Raw genomic sequence first — 20,927 nt, 5'->3', positions numbered from 1 at the left:
GCTGTTTCAAACAGGAACAGGCTTGCCAGGAGGATGTGTTCAGGACCTAGCAGGCTGGGTGTGTGGGTGTTTGTACACATTAGGCTTTGTTTTGCCTCCCTTTGAGTTCCGAGTGCCCAAGTCATTCTTGGAGCTTTTAACTACCCTAGCCTATTTCATGACTTCCAGCTGTCTGGAGCCTGGAACCCAGCTGTAGTCCGTCTAAGAGCTGTAGGCTTTACCAGGACAGTAATCACAGTCCCAGCTGGATTCGCTCTAGCCCCTTCTTCCTGATGATCTCAAAATGCTTCCATAGGAGGTAGGGAGGGAATCACTCTAAATGGACTGAATTACAGAACATCAAACAATGGCACTGGTATAAACTAATCTTTTAAGTGATTCAGGCAGAAGAAAGTGACTTGAAAGCAGATGGAAACAGCTGCTGGCAAAGGGGATCTTCCTGGCTTGTATGCAAGTATGGCAGCGTAAGAGGGGTGACTAGGCCAGTTACTGCTTAAAGGGACAGAGGTGCAAAAATATCTGGTGCGGCAGGCAGTGGTGTCACTGGTGCTGGCGCTGCCCCGTGCCCGAAGATGCCCAGGGCACAGCCTCCCGTCACACCTCAGAGGAGGTGGAACAAGGGCGCTGCGAGGCCGCGTGTCCGGGGTTTTGCCGGAGGTGAGGGATCCCAGGGAGCCAGAATCCGCCGCACAAGAGCCACCTCCGTTCCCCACGCCCGCCGGACGCCTGCAGGCAGCGGAGTGGGACTGAGCGGAGCCGCATTTGAAAAAGGAGGCGAAACAGCGGAGAGACTTTGGGAAAGAGCCACAAGAATGGCCGGATCCCTGGAGAGCGCGGAGCAGGGCGGGCTGGCTCCGAGGGGTGCAGGCGGCGCGGGGCCGACTCACGCACGGAACGACACATTTTTCTCCAGGTACAATGAAACGAAAAGCTCCACTACGAGGCCAGTTATTCAGCTTCTGGCGGACATCCAGACGGCGGGTGCGGTAGCAGATGAGACGGGCATCTTGCGGCAGCAGCAGAGCCGAGACCAGCAGCGCCGCCCCCTCTGCGCAGGCGCCGCTCTCGGGCTGGGGCGCACAGGTCGGTCCGCCGGGAACTGCCGGCCGCGACCCCGCCCCCACAGGCAATGGGAGCGCGCAGGGCCGGAGGGGGGCGGGGTCTCGCCCTGCTGTGTCCTCGTGTCACCCGGCGGGGCGGGGCTTCCACCGAGTGGCGCCGCCCTGCCCCTCCCCTCCAGCTCCTGGTGCCGGGCTGCCGAGGCGGGTGCGGAGCCGTCGCCATGAGGAGCCGAAGCAACTCGGGTGTGCGGCTGGACGGCTATGCGCGGCTGGTGCAGCAGACCATCCTCTGCCGCCAGGTGGGCGCGGACGGGCGCTGCCGGGTGGAGGGGCCGAGCCGGGTTCCCCCCGCGGCGGCCGCGCCTCGGGCCGAGCTCCCGTCGCCGCCCGTGCGCGGCGGTATCTGAGGCGCGGCGGTGCGAGCGCCCCCGCCGCAGGCGCTGCCGGTGCGGTGGCCCCGGGACGCGGGCACTGCTGTCTGGTGCGGACCGGCGCTCCCCGGGCGCGGCTCGCTGCGTCTCTCTCAGATGTAGGGCTAACGAGGGGTTTCCGGCCCCGCCGTGAGAGGCCTTGCAAAGAGCTTTGGTGGTAGGGTTGGAAGAGAGATCGGGTCTCCCCTCAGCACAGTTCACTCAGCAAACCCAGCTCCTTTGACCTTTCCTCAGAGGTCACTTTTTCTAAACATCTTATCGGTTTTTGTCCCCTCTGCTTGGCCTCCAGGTTGTTCTCAACTTTCGTAAAGTGCAGAGCCAGTATCCCAGCCAAGGCCTTGCTGCTGCCAAGGAGAGTGGTGCCCTCAGTCCCCTATTTAATGCATCCCAGATTGAGATTTCTGGCTTCTCCACATCCCTTTCCCCAGCATCTCGATGTTGACTCCTGTTTGGTTTGTGACCCAGACCCATCTCTGCTGTAGTGCTGTCTACTGCATTACCTTCCATTTCATATTTGTCATCTCCTTTCTGAGAGGAACATTTTGCACTTGTCTTTGTTGAACACAGTCTTGTTTATGTCTCTGTTGACAGTGTTTTGAATTCCAGTCCTGTCTTCAGGGCTTGCCACCCATCCCTGCTGGGCAGCCACAGACTTCTGGAACTGTTCTCTTAACTCCACCACCCAGGTCTTCAGTAGTCCTGGGCCCAGCCTCAATCCCAATCCATGTGAGGGAGCCCTCCTGCACTTGAAGTCCCTTCCTAGTTTGACAGTGAGCCAGGATAATTACTCATTTGGATGCATCTTTTTAAACAGTTGTTTGCTCCCATTATGGTGGTTTCATTTAGAACAGTGTTTTTCAGCTTGGGATGCATGTACCACTGGGGACATACAGCCAGGGTCTAATGGGCATGTGATAAGAAGGAATGAGAAACTGGAATGTAAAGCGCAAATAGAACTGTAGGAAAAGGAACTGAAAATGGCCAGTAACTCCACAGTGTTCCCAAGGCTGTGGGAGAAGTTATAGTATGTTTGTAGTGCCATAAAATGTGGCTTTCTGTTCCCCATAACACAGAATTATAGGGGTGCACTACAACATAAAAGAATTAAAGGGGCATGTGACACACAGAGTTTGAAAACCACTGCTCTAGATTATGGTTCTCAAGTTTCTATATGCTGATGTAATCAGACCGTGTCAAAACCTTGTTGAAGTCAATATATTGCATCTAATGTTTTCCTCTTTCTAGCCAGTTACCCTCTCAAAGGAAACAAAGTTAATTGGACACTTTACTCTTGACAAATTCATGTTGTCTTTTTCATAGATCCTTATTACCATCTAGGTGGTTGCAAATTAAACAGTACCTCTTATAAGAGTTGTTTTCTGAGTATTGAAGTTAGACTGATCTACAACTCTTTTTTCCCCTTGGTTTTTAAAGCTAGGCTCTGTGTTTGCCCTTGTCTAGTCTTCCAATTTTCCCAGTTCTCAGATAATCACTGATGATTCAGAGATTACTTTAGCTAGCTCTCTTAAATTTTCCTAGGTGAAGTTCCTCAGGGCCTGCTGATTTGAATGCATTGATCTTATCTAGGTTTTTGGTTGTAGCCATGTTGGTCTAAGGACGTAGGCAGGCAAGGTTCTTTGGGTAGGTGTGATATCTTTTATTAGACCAACTGAGTAGCTGAGGAAAAGTGCTTAATAAGCTTTCGGGCACAGTCACCCTTTGCCAGGCATAGGGAGTCTCTGCTGGTCTGATCTGAGACTCCAAGGAATGACAGAAGCTAAAAGTGTAGAGGGATGTCAGTGAAAAAGTAAATAGGTAGAGATAAGCAAGACAGAAGGTAATCCAGGGAAGGGAGGGGGAAGGGAGCAGGGGGAACAAAGTCAGGGAGAGAACAGAGATAAAATACAAGGTGAAAAAGGCAGTCTGTGAAAAAGGGAATAGTTGGAGATCACTAGAAAGAAGGAATGAGAGAAGCTGAAAGTGTGACAGGATGTCCTTGATCTTGTCTATAGAGATGGAGCCCTGAGGCAGAGAGAGATCAAGAGCTAGAGTCCCAAGGGGAATTGGGTGTCTGGCTCCTGGAGTGGAATATACAGCCCCATTTGGATGTCTTGGCCTGCTGTACAGTATGTGGGGGAGTTGGCCACACAGAACTGGATGATGGGCTGTGCGCTGAGTAGGGAGCTGTCTAAGCTATTCTGTAAAGAATACTTGAGTGGAGTGTGTCTGAACCCCTGCCCCTTGGCTGTGTAAGCACCTGACTGTTGGCTGCAGAGAAATATGTATCTACACCCTCTTGGGATTCAAAGCCCAGAGCCCGCTCCTGGACCTGGGGCCTTTCACTTGAACTGTGAGTAGGGGTCACACCTCCATCTTGGTAAGTAAGAGGGAAACTGTTGTGGTCTTTCCTTGTGGTTAGGGCACTGGGCTACTGCATGCGGTACCCTGTTTTAGTTCCTTCTGTGCCTTACCCATAGCTGGGCATGTGCCCTAACTACCAGCATACTGGGTTGTGTTCACTTTTTCTCCCTCTTCCTGACCCAATTCATCTGTAATGTCACTTAGTAGAAGACAACAGTTTCCAAAGTGGAATATGGTTGTCCCCACCAGAAGAGCTGGTCACCTGGTGGAAGCTGTGGGTTTGCCGTCCTTCAGTCTGGGAAGGGAATTGAACATGTATTTTCTACCCTGTCAAGAAATACTCTGATCCTGGGGCTTTGGTGTATGGGAGCTTCTCTCCTCTGGCTGTGTTTCTAAATGAAAGCAGCTGTTGTTTTGCATGGCCTCTGGTCTTGCTGGTGTATGCTTTGAGTAGTCTGCCAGGTCAGGTTTCATGGGAGCTGAGCAGAGAAATGCTTAGTTTGAGGATCCTGGTTGGATTTGATTGTGAGGCAGCACTGAGCTGCTTCATGCCATCAAGGGTAAGGCAGCTGTGGACACGTGGTGAAGCAATACCTGCTTGGGGGTTTTTACTTGGGAAGACTTCAGCACTGAGAGGAGTAGGCAGAAGTTTCAAGGATTGCCTGCCCTTTGGATTTGGGCACCTTGTTCTAACAAAGTGACTTCCTTCAAGTTATTCAGAAAGCCATTGATTCTACACCATCCATGCATGCACTGAGTGCTGATCACTTAGTGCAGCCGGCTTTTCTGGGTGAAAACAAATTAAAATCAGCAGCAACCTGCTGATAGTGGGTTGAACATAGAGCTGTCTTGCCTCTCTGTGACTTTTCCCTGCTGTTCCCAGTCCCTGCCAAATCAGGTGACCGTTCTGCATTCTCGCTGTAATTGTACCCTGGCCGGTGCCTCTGTATCTTGAGTAATCTTCCCTACCACAGGCTTTTCTTTAAGGGGCCAGGACTTTTTTTGTTTAAATCCGGACAGCTGAGCCAGCACTTACTGCCTGTAAATGAGCAAGTCACTGTCGAGAACATGCAGTCAAAGCCGTTGATCAGATCAGAAACATGGCTAATTCCCAGGAATAAAATCATATGGATTTCTTTCTTTTTATACATGGAGCATGTATATGTGTAAAATGAGGGTGTGTCTTCCCCAGTGTCTTAGAACAAGAAGAATTCTGTGGCTAACCCTATATTGTGAGGGGTTTCTTTAAAGCCACTTTAGGAATAAGCTACTAGCTGATGCTGTGAAGGAAGTTCAATTAGGTCAGGACTTCTTTGTACTCTTCCTTTCCCTTATTTATGTGAAGTCAATGTTATTCTCTGCAAATTACATCTTTAAAAGTTAGTGCTTAGCTTCTCCTGCTCTTGGCTCTGCCACTTTTTTTAAATTTTGCCTTCAGTGATATGTTTCCTCTTTTGTCTCACCATCCTGCTTGTAATATGGAATGACTATAATCACAGAGCTGGAAGGGACCTCAGGTAATCTAGTCCATTGTAATGTCATCCCAAATTTGCAAAGCACTTGGAAAAGCAGGATGTCAGGTGAATATTACATAAAACAGCACCCCCCCCCCAAAACAAACAACCAAACAAAAAACAAACAAAAACTACCTGCCTTTATCAGCAAGTCAGGAAAAAAATATCCCCTGGGTAGTTTGGAATTCCTGCTGATTTATGCCTCAGAGCTGTTTAGTTAAGGAGTGAGTAAGAACAAGTCTTGTGTTGTTCCTAAGGGAAGATCCAAAATGTTGAGGTTGGGGGAAACCCAGCCTCAGGCAATGGAGATGCCACTATCAGCTAGGAAGCTTTGTGGTATGTGGAGTAGGAGTCAGACAGCTCCCTGGCTGCTTTGTCCACATTAAGAGTCTCAGTGCTTCCTTTTCTTAACTTGTTAGTGGGGGCTATCTTTTGTACCAAGCCATTGCTTCTGGGACTGGGTGTGTTGTTCTTCTTACCTGTAAAAAAGGGTTGGTGTCCAGTGCCTGCGGAGTTTGGTAGTGTAAATGCTTGTTAAAGACACAGCTCCATGGGTAACTGCAATAGCATGCAGTTTTAATATGGAAGCCATATAGCTTTCCTGTTTCTCAGCTCCCTGCTGTGTTGCAGGCTACTACTCTTAAGGATTTAATCCTCTGAGTTATAGAGACTGTTCAGCTGAATCTCAAGACCAGCTGCCAAGCGTGGGAACAAAGTGTCCCTTTTAAGATCCCTGATGAGTAGAAGTTCCTTAATGTCTCAACGTTCCACGTTCCCAAAGACTTGCCAGCAGGATGGCGCTGAAAACATTACTTCTTCACAGGCATGTGTGAGAGAAGCAAGCAAATGGACTGGCATCCAGTCACATGGCATTTTAGGAAAAGTACAGTGAAGGGTGGGGGCATAATCCCTCTCGAGTTCCCAGTTATCTGGATTCTGCCTTTGCTTAGGGCTTTGGAAGTGCCATAGGGAATAAGTGATGGTGAATGTGTGGTGTGGGAGGCATTTTCACCATGGAAAAACTTCTCCTTGTTTTAAGCCTTTTCTTGCTTTGGGACAGCTGTCATAGCCATGGCCCTAGGATAGCTTTTCTAAAGCCCTTTGGGCCCTAGTAGAGGCCTTCATAGCATTCCCTTGAGAGCAGTCCCAAACAGTTACCATTTGTTTCACTGAAGCAACTAATCCAGTGAAAGTGAGTTTAGAGCCTGCCCAAGGTGAATTGAGATCCTCACTCGGGGATGGGGGGAGGGAAGGAGCTCAGGAGAAGCTTTGTAGAAATGCAGCGGGTTTTGATTACATGTCAGCCTTGGTGGTTGCAAGTCCCCAGGCTGTCACAGTGCTGCAGTGCCCACATGACTGTACTTTCTATATTCGCTGTCTTCTAGGCTGAGCGGTGCTTCTGCCTGGACTCAACACAGAGTGTTGAAGTCTGTTTTTGTAAAGCAGTCAGTCGTCCTTGGGAGCCTTCTACCCTTAGGAGTACTGAGCAGAGAAGGGCTGTGAGTGGTACCTGGAGCTTGTGAGAGAGGGACTTGAAGAAAAGCGAAGGGACATCCAGAGGTCATCTAGGCCATTGTTTCTCAACCAGTGGGTCATGACCCAAAAGCGGGTCGCAACAATATATGAAAGGGTCATGAACAAACTTTAAAAATAGATTCTCCTTTAAAAGAAAAAAACTTGGGAAACCACGGCTTTTCCCTTGCAGGCTGTCGGAGTTCCAGCCTGTAAGGGGCTGCTTGCAGGGGGCCTTGTGCCCTTTGCCCCACATGCCTAGTCCCTGGCCCACACATTTGGGGGTCTGGAGCCTGGGGGTGGGGGGCAGCAGGTCAGGAGTGAGGGGCACTTAGTTGGGACTGGCCATCGATGTTTACAAATGGGTCCTGATACAAAAAAGGTTGAGAACCACTGATTTAGGCCAACCCTTGCTCGAGGCAGCAGCATCCCTGTCAAACCATTCCTTGTCTAACCTATTCCTAAAACTATGCAAACAACCCTGTCATGCAGCTACAAGACACATTGCCCAAGCATAATGGACAGAGCCTAATGTGCCATAGGTAAAGCAGGGGAATGAGGGCATTGTCTACAAAGAGTTGTTTCTCTTCTTCTGGTGGTGGTTAGCTGAGCTGGAAGGGGACAGAAGCTGAGAGGTCTTATTATTGCAGAAAAGCAGTCATCCCATGGTGACTCTGTGGGGATGCATGTACTTTTCAGTAGATGCTCTGTGTGGAGAGCCTGGACCTTCAAGGGCAGTTGGTAGTGCTAGGGCCTAATATTTTTGTTTTAAACTGTTGAATGTCTGACATTCTTTGCTGTTGAATGTGAGCCCAAGTCCTGCAATGTGGCATTCTTGGTGAGTTTCTGAGCCCCTTATGTGCACATCACTGCTGGTCCTAGGTCACTTTTAGGACCTGGCAGCTGTCTATGACCCCCTGCACAGCACAGTCTTTTCAGAGCAGGCCGTGTATCCTTTAGGCAGAAAGTCCCAAACTGGGGATCTCTGAGCTCCTGGGATATGTGCAGAGTTCCTGGGCTTCCTTCCTAAAGTAGCTGTCATTATCCCATTGCACTTTATCCCCATTTACAGGTGCACTGTTCAGGGGTGTGTGGATTCCTCAAAAATGAGGTATCTGGGATTCAAAGAGCTGAAGCCATACAGGGGAAGGATGGCCCCATGGCGAGGACACCAGTCTGGGACATGGGAAATCTAGGGTCACTTTCCATCACAGGCTTCTGGGTGACCATGGACAAGTCACTTCAGCTCAGACCCTCAAGGGTGTTTGGATATGTAGTTGCCTTTGTGGACCCTAGACACTGGTGTCTCTGTGTCTCAGTTTTCCTCTTGTAAAATGGGGATACTCGCATTGTCCTGCACTGACAGAGGGGCTCCTAGGGTGAAGAGCTGTTACGGTAAAACGGGACTCTAAAAGACTGAGCCATTACCAGGCTAATGGGGCCAGATGAATACATAGTTTAGACAGAGGGGTATGCTGGCTAGCTTGACTTAAAACACCAAGGGGTTTTATTGCTTTGGTTATCTGTCTCTAGTTCCTTTTAGTTCATGACCTGATTACATCACTAAAAGTCTGTATTTCTTCTGAGGCTGTGGTCTTGCTGTTCCCCTTAATTGGAGTATCTATTTTACTGTGCTTCTCTTTAGCAGTGCACCGATATGTTGGGCTGATATACAGAAAATTGGCCATATTGGAAATTGGCCTGATGCGGCTGATAATGTGGCCAGTAAATGTTTGTGTGTGCACGCAGCTGCAACGCAGTATTCGGGCAGTGAGGAGCACAGCCCAGAAGTGTGGAGAGCTGTGTGCAGCTGGTAAGTCTGTTGTGGTAGAAGTGGAGGGGGGAGGGAGAGAGCGTGGGTGGGACAGATCAACACCCCACACGGTGAGGCAGGGGACAGGGGCAGGCTCTGCCCAGCCCGGGTGGAGAGGGCATGGGGCAGAGCCATGGTTCATGGGGGTGGTGGTGGTGGTGGGGAGGCTCCCAACACTGCTTTCATTTAGGGAGGGCATGGGGTGGGGGGGGGAGGGTACCACCTGCATCTGTGTAGGGTGGGCAGGAGCCAGGGCTGTGCCAGGCTCTTGTCATCAGGGGCTGGGCTTGGGGAGGTGGTTGCAGCCACCCCAGATTTCGCCACAGTCTCACTCCCAGCACCAATGATGCCACCCACCTGGTGCAGCCCTGGCTCCAGCCCTGCCTTCACCCATGTGCCAGGAAGATCTGGGGCTGTGCCAGGTGGGTATTGGTGTTGGGAGTGGGGCTATGGTGAAATTTGGGGTGGCTACAACCCCCTCTGTAGCCCCCACCTTGAGCTGAGCCCCAGCCAAGAAGAGCCCGGACTAGCCCCGGCTGCAGCCTGCCCCACATAGATCCAGGGGCACATGGTCCCCCCCAGCTGTGGCTCTCTTACCCCTCACCCTGGCTGGGCAGCACCTGCCCTTGCCTTTGCCCCCCCCCCCACCACAGGGGGTGTTGATCTGCCCCCCATTCCCCTTCCCTCCCCCCTCCCCTTCCACTACAATGGACTTACCAGCTGCATGCAGTTCTCCAAGCTGTATCAGAAACTGGATTGGTATCAGCCAATATGCCTCCTTAAAAATTAGCTATCTGTATTGGCCCCCAAAACCGCTGTCGGTGCACACCTATTTCTCTTGGTTTGAAGCTGCTCCTCATAATGTTTCCTTGCTTGTATTTTATAGCCCTCCTCTATTCCTTTTAAGTAACTGCTTTTCCTTTACATATGGAGTTACACACAAGCCATTGTGTATAAGCCATCTTGTAGCTGCTACTTTTCCCAGTCGTAAGGAAGGCCCTTGGTATCTGAAAGTTTGTCTAACATCTCTTAAAATTATACTGTTGGTCATAAATGATATTGCCAAACCGGTCCCTGCTCAAAGCTGAGGTCCTGTATAATTCTTTTGTTTACTGCTACAGGATCCAGTGACAGGATTACTTCCAGCCAGCACTGACCATAAAGACGCCTGGGTCCGAGATAATGTCTACAGCATCCTGGCAGTATGGGGACTGGGCCTGGCATATCGTAAAAATGCAGACCGTGATGAAGACAAGGCAAAGGCTTATGAGTTGGAGCAGGTACTGAGAGAGACCAGGGGAGGCAGGCCTTGAAAAAACTTCTAACTAATGTCACATGCACCCTAACTTGTATGCAGCTTGCAATGCCCGAACCATGAACTTGACTCCAGTCTCTATGGTTTAGAGCAAACTACATTAAATTCTTCTCTTAAGTAGGGCCAATTGTCATCAGGACAATTTGCTGTGGAATCAATCTTTTTCCACAAAACAGTGCTCCAGGATCACAGTTCTGATGCTTTGTGTTAAAGATTGTTTCTAGTTCTTCTAACCTCAAGAGCTGGGGGTAACAGTAAGTACAGTGAAGACTGAGTCTGCAGAGAGTCTGAAGCACTTTCATGCCTTGAAGTAAACTCTTCCAGCTCCCTTCCCTGAGGTGTTTGTCACCATTAGGCACCAGAGCTAACCATACTGTTCTCCATTTTGTGGGAAGCATTGTGTCTGAAATGGTTATGCCACAGCCTCCTCAAGTTGCTTTTTGGGAACCACCAAGTTATTTCCCTTCCTTCTCAGCAGTTTTTATGTGGAAAGTTTTGATGGTGAAATCTGCTTTTGAGTGAGTATGTAGGAGGAGCAAATTTGATATTCAGTAACAGAAGCTGGCCTGGATGCCATGGTGATGACTGAGGGAAAACTCAGCAAAGCAGCTGGAGAAGACATTCTGTTCAGAATATGTTCATCATTCATGATTGATTCAATGCTTTGTTATTATGATTACTCTGAAACTGCTGCAGTCTTCCCTTGTTCTCACTGGGGTGTTATGCAGGATTCATTTGGCCTGTAGGGTGTTGCTTATAGGGCCAACATCAGACAAATCCCCAAAGGGTCTGACCTTCAACATACAGGGCTAGTCTCACTGCTGTGGAAGAGATTGACATCTTGGGATGAACAACCAGTAGACTGCTAGTGCCTGGAGAAGAGCAGACTTGCCATCAGAAGAGGCATCGTCCCATTGAAATGATACAAGCAAACCCCACTGAGGGGATCAAGCGTAGCAATCATTAACGCTCCAGGCTGTATTTCCTGCTGCCTTCTTTGGCAGTAGGAAAAAAGGATGGCACACTAGCCTTGGTTGCAGGAGATTGGGGTTTACTTCTCTGCTGTACCACTGACTGTGTTTGACCTTTGGCATGTCACTTTAGTCTCTCTCTACCTCAGGTCCTTACTTGTGAGGATAATGGCTCTGCCTGCCACTCAGGATGTGGTGAGGGGAGATCCACACCACATCCCATGATATTAGAGACCACAGAAGTGTCTTCATGCCCCTGCTAGGAGCACTTCACCAGAACAGGAATACCAGTGTACCGTACTAGCAAGCCACCTCTCGTGTGGATACAACTATACTTGCAACAGTGCGGTTTTCCTGGGATAACTGCTCTGGCATACAGAGCTGGGCTAGCTAAGGATTTCAGATCCTCACATGCTTGCTCTGTAGCGGTCTGCAGGGTAGCTTGTGGCCCAGTGAGAAGGTTATCAAAGCCTTCTTTCTAAGCTAAGTTTTATTATCATTCAGAACTGCTGTGGAAATACTTAATGGAACTGGGGAAAGGCCAGCCTACTAGAGCCATGATGCTTTTGAAGGCAATGGGGGCTGAAAGTCCCAGATAGGAAAGCTGGGCACTCGGAAGAACTGCTCTCTGACCTGAAACTACCTGGAAAATTGGTCTAAACCATTCCAGAGCATCTGGAAGTTTCCACAGCAAAGTTCACTAGAATGAGATAACAAGAGGATCTGGACTTGAATTGTGTACGCAGAAGTCTGAAGACTTTTAGATGACTCAAACGCTGTGGAGCAAGGATTGTTCCTCTTTGCATACCGACCATTGGCTGCAGATGAAACCCACCCCTGGGTAAACCTGGAACTGGTGGAGGCTGGGAAGGGCAGGAAATCAGATTAGGTTTTTGAACGTTTCTAAGGGACATCATAGTCTGGGGGGGAATTGTGGCAGTCCATGTTCTTGTCACTGTTGCTTCACCTGATTTGATGGATTGTCAACCTGATTTTCTCTTGCATACCAGCTCAGCCCACCACAGAGTGGAGTTTATGGGAACCTGATAGTGATTACCACTCCCAAATCATGCATCGGCCCAGGTCTTTCAACAGTTAGACCAACCTGGTGCAAAACATATGGCAGGTACCAGGATATTGTCACTCGTGGCACTGTAAATCCTGCGCTATAATGATGCTTGCATTAAAAATACATGGCTAGAATGCTTCCAGCAGGAAATGGGCACTTAATACGAAGTGCAGAAATCTAAGAGATGCCATGTGGGAGTGTAAGCTGGTAAGTAAACTTGAGCATTGTGTAAGGGAGACAAGCCATTGTTAAATGCATTGGCGAAGGCGTAAGTGACATGGTAGCTGAAACTCCACATGCAGAGAGAGATTCTGTTCTGCTGCTTGGTTTATTCACTCCTAGCGGGTGTCTCAGAAGGGGGGATTGTCCTTGAGGGCCTCAGCGAGGCAGAGACGAAGCAGAGAATCAGCCAAAACCGGAGATACCTTCGGTATAGGGCTAATACAAGATCCTGAATGGCATGTGTAGCAGCTAACAGATGCGGCATGGGGGTTGTGAGCCAGAGAGAAGGAGCTGGTATGATATGACAGGAGTGGGATTGTGCTGAGTGTAGAATTGCTTAGGAAGTGCCCAGAAGGCAGGATTTGGAGTATTTGGGCTTGAGTAGTTTGGATGCTGAGTGGGCTGAACTGAACCCTCTTTGCCCCTTGGTTGGCACCCTACACACACTGGGTAATTTGAATCTAGATGCAACCTTCAGCTGGTCCATTCCCTTCATGGGCCAAACTAAAGCCTGCACCCAAATCCCCAGGTGTTAACTTTGAGGCTGGTGCCTGTCTCTACATAGAAATACTTGACTCATGGACATTGCTGAGCCTATTCCAAAGCAATGCAGTAGCAGAGAAGCATGGAATTCACTGCAGTTCCACCACCATTGGGTTACTAGTCATTTGAATTTACAGCTACACAATTGTGCTTAGCATCCCAATAGTAGACAGCTATGGGATGTGATAATTAGTAGTGATGCACTGACAGAGATTTTGGGGGCTGATACTGATAGCCAGTTTTTAAGGAGGCATATCAGCTGATTTGATTTTGAATACAGCATGGAGACCTGCATGCAGCTGGTAAGTCTGTTATGGTGGAAGGGTAGTGGGGAGGGAAGGGGGGTGTGGGGGGAAGATCAAGGCCCCTGCGGTGAGGAATGAGTGGGGCTGGGGCAGGCACTGCCCGGTTGGGGTGGGGTGGGGCGGAGCCACGGCTTGTCGAGGGGGCACGGAGGGGTGGCGGCTCCTGCTGCTGTGTGCACCCCAGGAGGGCATGGGCAGGGGGGCGTGTGCCCCCCACATCCTCATGGGGCAGGGTGGGCTGCAGCTGCAGGCTGAAACTGGGGCCAGGGCTGTCCCAGCCTCTTCCTGGTGGGGGCTGGGCTGGGCTGCACTCAGGGTGGGCGGTGGTGACAAAGGGAGAGGAGCTACGGGGTGGGGAGGGTGGCTGAAGCCACCCTAGAATTCACCATAGCTCCCCTTCCAGTGCTGCTGCCTGCCCTGAGTGCAGCCCCAGCCCAATGCCCCCTTCTCCCCCGAGAATAGCTAGGCCCCAGCTGCAGCCTGCAGCCCACCTCACCTCACCTGCACCCCACACAGATCTGGGAGCACACATGTCCCCATCCCTCCCATCCCCATCCCATCTGGGAGCACACATGTCCCCCCAGGGCTTGGTCCTTGGGCTGGTGCTGTTCAACATCTTCATTAGTGACCTGGACGAGGGTGTGGAGAGCACCCTGTTCAAGTTCGCTGATGAGACCAAGCTGTGGGGTAAAGTGAATACACCGGCAGGCAGGGACTTGTATCCAGGCAGACCTGGATAGGTTAGAGAAGTGGGTGGATCTGAACAGGATGCGGTTCAACAAAGACAAGTGCAGGGTGCTGCACCTGGGGAGAGGGAACCAGCATTATGGTTATAGGTTAGGGGCTGACCCTCTCAACAGCACAGAGGCAGAGAGGGATCTTGGAGTCAGGATTGACTCCAGGATGAATATGAGTCGCCAGTGCGACGATGCAATAGGCAGAGCCAACCGTACCCTGTCGTGCATCAACAGGGGCATCACAAACAGGTCCAGAGAGGTATTGCTCCCCCTCTATGCGGTGCTGGTCAGGCCACAGCTGGAGTACTGTGTCCAGTTCTGGGAGCCGCACTTCAAGAAGGACATGGAGAACCTGGAGAGGGTCCAGAGGAGGCCACTCGTATGGTTGGGGGCCTCCGTGGCCAGCCCTATGAGGAGAGGCTGAGGGACCTGAATCTCTTCAGTCTCCACAAGAGGAGACTGAGGGGGGATCTTGTGGCTGCCTACAGCCTTATCAGGGGCCACCAGCAGGGACTCGGGGAAAGTCTGTTCACCAGGGCCCCCCTTGGAGTCACCAGGAACAATGGCCACAAGCTGAGGGAGGATAGCTTTAGGTTAGATATTAGGAAAAACTACTTCACGGTAAGGGTGGCCAGAGCCTGGAATAGGCTTCCCAGAGAGGTGGTGCTCTCACCTTCCCTGGAGATCTTCAAGAGGAGACTGGATAGGCACTTGGCTGGGGTCTTATGACCCCTCCCACCCCCAGTGCTGCTTCCTGCCCACGGCAGGGTGTCGGACTAGATGATCTGTCTAGGTCCCTTCCGACTCACTGATTCTACGATTCCCCGTGCCCTCCCAGGGTGTGCCCAGCGGCAGGAGCTGCCCTCCCACCCCATGTCCCCCAGATGAGCGCGGCTCTGTCCAGTGGCTGGGCAGCACCTGCCCCAGCCCCTCACCTCAGCCCCATTCTCTCCCTCACTTCGGGGGGCCTTGATTTGCTCCTTTCCTTTCCTCCTTCCCTTCCACCACAACAGACTTACCAGCATGCAGCTCTCCTCGCTGCTTACATGCTGCAGCTGCCCACATGCACAGGCATTTATTGGCTAAATAATCAGCCACGTCAGACCAATCTTTATATCGGTGCTGATTCGATATCAAACCAATGTATTGGTTCACCTCTAATAATTAGGACTGCTCAGTGCTGTGTTTGGGAGCTGCAGCATCTTGTCCTTCACAGAATGCTGTACCCCAGCAGCTTCCCCCCACTGCTTGCCCAGAAAGTAAATGCCACAGCGAACGAGAGCCATGGGTCCAGTTACAGGTCGGGGGGAGTTGGAAAGGTCACAGACCAGCTGGCATTGCTGAGTCAGGTCTCTTTTCTCCCCACCCCCAATGTGATTAACAGGCCTGTTTGTTTCATTCCTCTCCAGAGTGTGGTGAAACTGATGCGGGGCCTGCTGCAGTGTATGATGAGACAGGTACAGTACCAGGGGCATGTCCTGTCTCCTGCCACCCCCTTCTGCAGATCTGAACATCTCCTTTTCAATGCATGGACTGAGTCAGGAGCTGGCAGCAGAGAAGTGCTGGAAAAAGTTGTGGCACAGGCTTTCTCCACTTAAATTAAAAGTGATGCGGGCCATTAGAGAAGGCTTAAAATAGGCTTGAGCTAGAATTCATTTTGTTACTGGCTGCTCTGTCCATCATGAAGCTAGTGCTCTTTCCCTCTTGCTGTTTCATGTCAGGCTCTTTCCCCATCAGGCTGTCTCATGTCTTGCTTGGCTTATGCCCCATGTACAAACACTGCGTATGTTCACAGTATCTTGACCGCTCCTTTCTAGGTGTGTATGTCTGGTACTGAAGCCAACCCATAAAAGCTCTCTGCAGCCAAAGCTTCTCTCCCCTTCCATCCTGTGGTGCCAGCTGGGATTTATGCTGATGCTTGGTCTGTTGATATAGCATGAACAGAACTTGCTGGATTCCATTCAGTTTCCCATCTCTTGTGGCATTAAAATCTCAGCCCTGATGCCCTGGAGCAGGGGTAATTGAGAAGTACCTGATGGCCTCCCATTCCAAAAGGTACCATTGGTCTGATGCCTTCAGGAACATTTCCATTTCTCTTCTCTCCCCCAGCCAGACCCTATGGATGAGTAGGAGGTGAATGGGTGGGACTGTGTAGAGGTGTGTTTGTTTTCTCTCACCCTTTCCCCTTCACTGTGAAGGGTGAACTTGTCTCAGTGTCCTCTCCTGTACATGTGGCTAATCTTTGTCATTTAAAATAGCTCTGGCCTTGGGGCTTCATGTAATTGTGCCTCTTTCCTGCCTCCCACTGTAGCTGCTTCCAAGCTTCATTCTGCTGGGGCCACCAGGCAGCTGCATTGTACCTTGATTCCAAGTCAGCCAGCAAAAGTGCTCCAACATAAACTGCCCCATTACCTGCATGATGGCTGCACCTAGAATTGGCATGCAATTGCACAACAAAGCTGTGAAGCCATGTATCAAGTGTAAATGTATCATGTCTTGTTCCTGTCAGTTCTGCTTTTTCTATCCCTGCTCTCTGTTGTTGTTCTTCTCTGGCTTTCTTTGGACTTTCCCCATTCATTTATTTCCATTTCACTGCTTGACAGCTTTTTTCCAGCTTCCCATGACCTATGTAGCTTCAGTTGTCAGCCTCTGACAGGAGCAGTCCTGTATACAGTCTTTACTCTTTCTAGCTGAGGAGAGGGTGCTCTTGCTCCCCACTTTCTAGATCCTCTCCATCTAGTATAACTGCTGGCTGGGCTGTGCCATAACCAGATGCACAGAAAATGCCAGCGCTAGTGATGGCTGCTGCTTCCCTGGTTCCATAGCTACTTTGGAAGAGTCTAGAGCCTTTCCCCCTCCAGGCCGTCTCATTCTTGGAACATGGTAGACACATTATAGTAATAGTTCCCTCTCCCCTGCCTTCTGAATTATTTTAAGTGCAAGTGTTGCAGTGTTTGCCCTGTGTGTGCCACAGCAGTGCATGCTGTGTAGGGGGAGGGTGACATTAAGACTTGACTGGGCTATTTGGAGACTGGCATACTTCAGTCTCACTGAGCCATTGCATTCTGCAGGAAATGCATCATGCCTCCCCTTCATCCTAGCTGTGTTGGCTTTTAACCTAATGATCACAGCAGCATAAAGGAGCCAGTGTGCCTACACTTTGTGGGCTGGGGACACTGGAATCCAGAACACAGGCAAGACCCACAGTTAATACCCAGTGCTTGGGACCTTGCTGTGGAGTGAGGCATGAGTGGGTGGGAAAGAACAGCCTTTTCTGTATCGGGGCTCAGGCATGTACTCATGTTCTCCCTGTTTTACATGATGAATTTATGTCTCCTTCAAGTTATCCATGCCCCTCGTTAATTTATGCACTTGTGAAACCCTTCCATGGGGCCTCTGGTGTCAAGGGCCTGTCTTGCCCTGACTGTAGATGTGATGCTGTTCAAGCAGTAGTGTGAGGTTACTGCTGATGTCCCAGCCCTGCAGTTCCTAGTAGGCAGCACTTCCAAGAAACCCTGTAACTTGAATCTGTTTATTTTGAAGTGTCTCCATAACCTGCTTCTAGGGCTGTGTGGTGGATTGATCTGTGACATGGTGACAGATTTCTGTTGTTCCAACCCTGCCCTCAGCTGCTGGAGCTTGGACAGGGTGGAATGGAAGCTAATGGATTTTCCTTTTATAATGGCCTGCTCCAGATGAACAAGGTGGAGGCGTTCAAATACAGCCAGAGTGCAAAGGACAGCCTGCATGCTAAATACAACACGCACACCTGCGCAACTGTGGTTGGAGATGACCAGTGGGGTCATTTGCAGTTAGATGCCACCTCACTTTACCTGCTCATGTTGGCGCAAATGACAGCCTCAGGTAACACTTCTGAGCATTTCTATGGTTCTAATTACAGTGGCACCTCCTAGATATTTGTGAATTAAACCTCACTGGGCCCTGAGAATCAGTAGCAGTATTCTCATTTTGCAGATGTGGAAAGCAGCTTAAAGAAGGAATAGACACATGATATACAGCCCTACTGGCCTAACTTAGTTGATTCTGGTGTAGATTTATGAAAGTTTACACTGGTGTAAGTGTCCTATGTCTAGAGTATTCTGTGTTAGCTGTTTGTTGTAGGCAAGCACTGTTACTTGCTGCCCTTCACCAAATGACAAGGCATTGTAATAGCATCTCCTTGAACAGCTGTCCTGGTCATGTCCTGATTGGGATTCTGTGTAATTTATGTTGGTTTACATTGGAGCTTCTCAACTGGGGACCTGGCCCATGAAGGGTTAATTTGCAGCCCCTGCAGCATCTGACTGTGACTCCTCTCATTGCTCCAGCTGCAGCAATAGCCAGACATTTCCAGACTTATACTTTCTACACTGGCCCAGGGGATGGTGTGGCATAGTCTGCAGTGCTGGGGGAGCCCACAGCATGGTATGGTAGGTGAGTCCATGGCTGGGTGCCTGTGCATATGGTGTACCAGTGGGGATGCCCCTCTGTGGCCCCTGCTGGTGCTGCTCCTAAGTTCCCTAGCTGCTTAGGAGTTGGGCAGCCCTTGTGTACAGCACCAATGTTAATTACATAAATTATATAAACAGCATAAATTTATTGTGCATCCAAGCAGAGGCATACAGTTTGCTCAATTTGCCCAGAAAGGCTGTGGCAGAATTCAAAACGGAACCCAGACTCCTAATCCCAGCATTGTACTCAGGTCGTAACTGTAAATTACTGACCAGTGATTTGGCTCCTGGGTTTCCCTACAATCAGAGTAACACAAGGACCAGTTGTTAAAGCAGAACCAAGAAACCAGAAGATCTGGAACCAGATGTTGTCTTTGCTGGAGGTGTGTTGTGTAGATCTGGGTACCTGGCTACATCCATGTGTCTCGGTTCCCCCTGTGTGTGAAAGGAGGATGATAATACTGACCTGTCTCTCGGAGAGTTTAGGAGAGTTCATGCATTATAGGGTATTAAGAGCTTTCAGGGAAGGCTGTTTAGAAGGACTGAGCATTATCCAGCTCCACCAGCTGCCTTGTTGCTGGTAGAGAGAGCCCCAAAGTGAGACTCTTTTAGGCCATATCTGCTGGAGGAACTGCACAGGAGGTTGCTCAGCCTATGTGGGGAATTCACCCTCTGTTCCTTGCAGCCAATTTCTACTCTGTATAGATGAGTACAGGGTTGCAGGGGCTGAGGTGGACAATAAGATCTGTCCTGATGTGATGCCTTGTATCCTAAAGGCCTCTGTTATAACCCTGCTTCAGAGAGTGCCTATCCTGCCACTACTGTGCATCTTCATGGTCCAGTCTGGTTGCTGACAGGTTGGATCAGCATACTTAGCTGTGCATGGGTTTTCTTACACAGAGTGAAGTGCCTACAGCCTCTAATCTGTTATGTATAAGTACAGCATGTCTGGTGGCTGCTGGCAGCACAGGTTCAAATTTTGCCTTGACATGACAGAAGCCAGAGCTCTATGAATCTGTGCTGAAGCATGTTGACAGGGGATGGTGAGGGGAATCGGCTTCTATTTATACCTCCTCTGGGGATTGAGGGCTCCATTTCTTGGCCTTCTCAAGCTGCCATCCCCACCAGGATGAAAGGCATTTTACTTTTTAAAACCAATTTGCACTCCCCATTCATTTCTGAAAGCTGGGACTAGCAGGTATAGCTATGATAATGTTAAGTAGTACATGGACCAGATTTAAGCTAAGACAAGAGATTCCATGCACACAGGTTTAGCTAAATTTAGTGTGATGTCTGACCTTTTATTAAGGTGTTGGAATGTGTGTGTAACTTACCTGGGACTGAAATGTGTTGCCTCAGCTCTGCTTCTTTCTCTTGGTTTAGAAGGCTGGGGAATGCCATGGGAATGCCCCCTGCTTATCACTTTGCATCCAGTATTATCACATGAACCTCCTTCTGACACCTTCCACCAGGGGTCTGGGTAGATTGAGGCCCCATTACACTTCTCTCAGTAAGAGAGAGTCTCTGTTCCAAACCCACCTACACCCTAAGACCCTAGTTGACCCTCATGTCATTCAGTGGGATTCCCTGGTCTCTTATTATATGTGGTCAGCTGATCATGAGAGCACACAAGGATGGGGTGGGTTCATGTGAAAGACTCACTATAGTATGGGATGGGCAGGAGATGAATGACAGCTGCTGACAGTTCTAGCTAGTAGCAAACTGATGGCTTCAAAGTCTGCGTGCATCTCATCAAGGTAAATGGATAGTGAATGTGGATTTGGTGATTATATGGCCTAGCTTTAACCTACAGGAGTTTATAGTTTTTCCTCTCTCTTCTTCAGGGCTTCACATAATCCACAGCCTGGATGAGGTCAATTTCATACAGAATGTCATCTTTTACATTGAAGCAGCTTACAAGACTGCAGTGAGTAGCCCTTTCCCAGCCCATCCTCAGCTGAGTGTGAAGATCATGCCCTGTTTTTCTTCAGGGGAGGTTAAAGGTGGTAGGAGGGGGAATTCTAGATTAGCTTCTGGGCCATGTGTGCTGGGGTGAGTTTGTTATTGTTTTTTATGGCATGACTTGAAAGGTACATTGGTCACTCTCAAGGGCCTGTGCTGCCACAGTCCAAACCTGCTCTCTCGTTGCTGTGCAGAACTTATAGCTGTGCCTGTCCTTTGCTGTTCTGGGTCATTGCAGCAGAAATGAAGGAGCTGAGCAGCTCTGTGTGTGGCAGGACATAAATGGTTGCTACTGCCTCAGTGTGCCAGGAACCAAAGGAGTCACAGGTCCCATGCAGGGCCTCCATGCAAGCTGAGCTGCATTCTTCCTTTTCATTCTCCTTCTCTAGCAGCACAATCCTTGGTCATTTGAGCCCAAAGGAAATCACTGGTAATAGAACAGGCCTTGGACACCCAGCTGAGGAGTTCTCTGTGCTGCAGTGGTGTGCACATGTGGCCTGTTTGGACCAGTGGTAAACACCCTCTGATGCTAGTTCTAAGCGTGCTGACTGCTGAGATGCACTTGGTCACCCCTTGACATCATGCATGCTTTTTGGCACAGTTCAGTCTATTTTGGTGTAACCCAAATGCACTTTCAGGCTTCCTGTTGTTTGTCCTCAG

At 49.8% G+C, this 20,927-nt stretch overlaps 1 protein-coding gene across 7 annotated transcripts in view; it reads left to right on the top strand.

Moving 5' to 3' along the window:
- The first annotated feature begins 1,209 nt into the window (after nt 1–1,209).
- The window catches only part of PHKA1 (phosphorylase kinase regulatory subunit alpha 1), a 73,802-nt gene continuing 54,084 nt past the window's right edge, over nt 1,210–20,927 (top strand). For 5 of the 7 annotated variants that reach the window (XM_090059086.1, XM_090059088.1, XM_090059085.1 and 2 more), the window contains exons 1-5: nt 1,210–1,360; nt 9,814–9,972; nt 15,264–15,311; nt 17,550–17,718; nt 20,150–20,232. In XM_090059086.1, coding sequence (XP_089915212.1) covers nt 1,283–1,360; nt 9,814–9,972; nt 15,264–15,311; nt 17,550–17,718; nt 20,150–20,232 — 537 coding nt within the window. In that variant the 5' untranslated portion in view covers nt 1,210–1,282. Of the gene's footprint in view, nt 1,361–8,524; nt 8,693–9,813; nt 9,973–15,263; nt 15,312–17,549; nt 17,719–20,149; nt 20,233–20,927 lie in introns of all 7 variants that reach the window. The other 2 variants (XM_090059090.1, XM_090059087.1) reach the window with 2 other exon arrangements.

Source organism: Crocodylus siamensis, chromosome 8 (genome assembly GCF_052110815.1).
Source record: "Crocodylus siamensis isolate JL-2025a chromosome 8, ASM5211081v1, whole genome shotgun sequence".
In the NCBI taxonomy this organism is placed as follows: Eukaryota; Metazoa; Chordata; order Crocodylia; family Crocodylidae; genus Crocodylus; species Crocodylus siamensis.
Note: the sequence above shows the minus strand (reverse complement) of the source record. Positions and strands in the feature narration are given on the sequence as shown.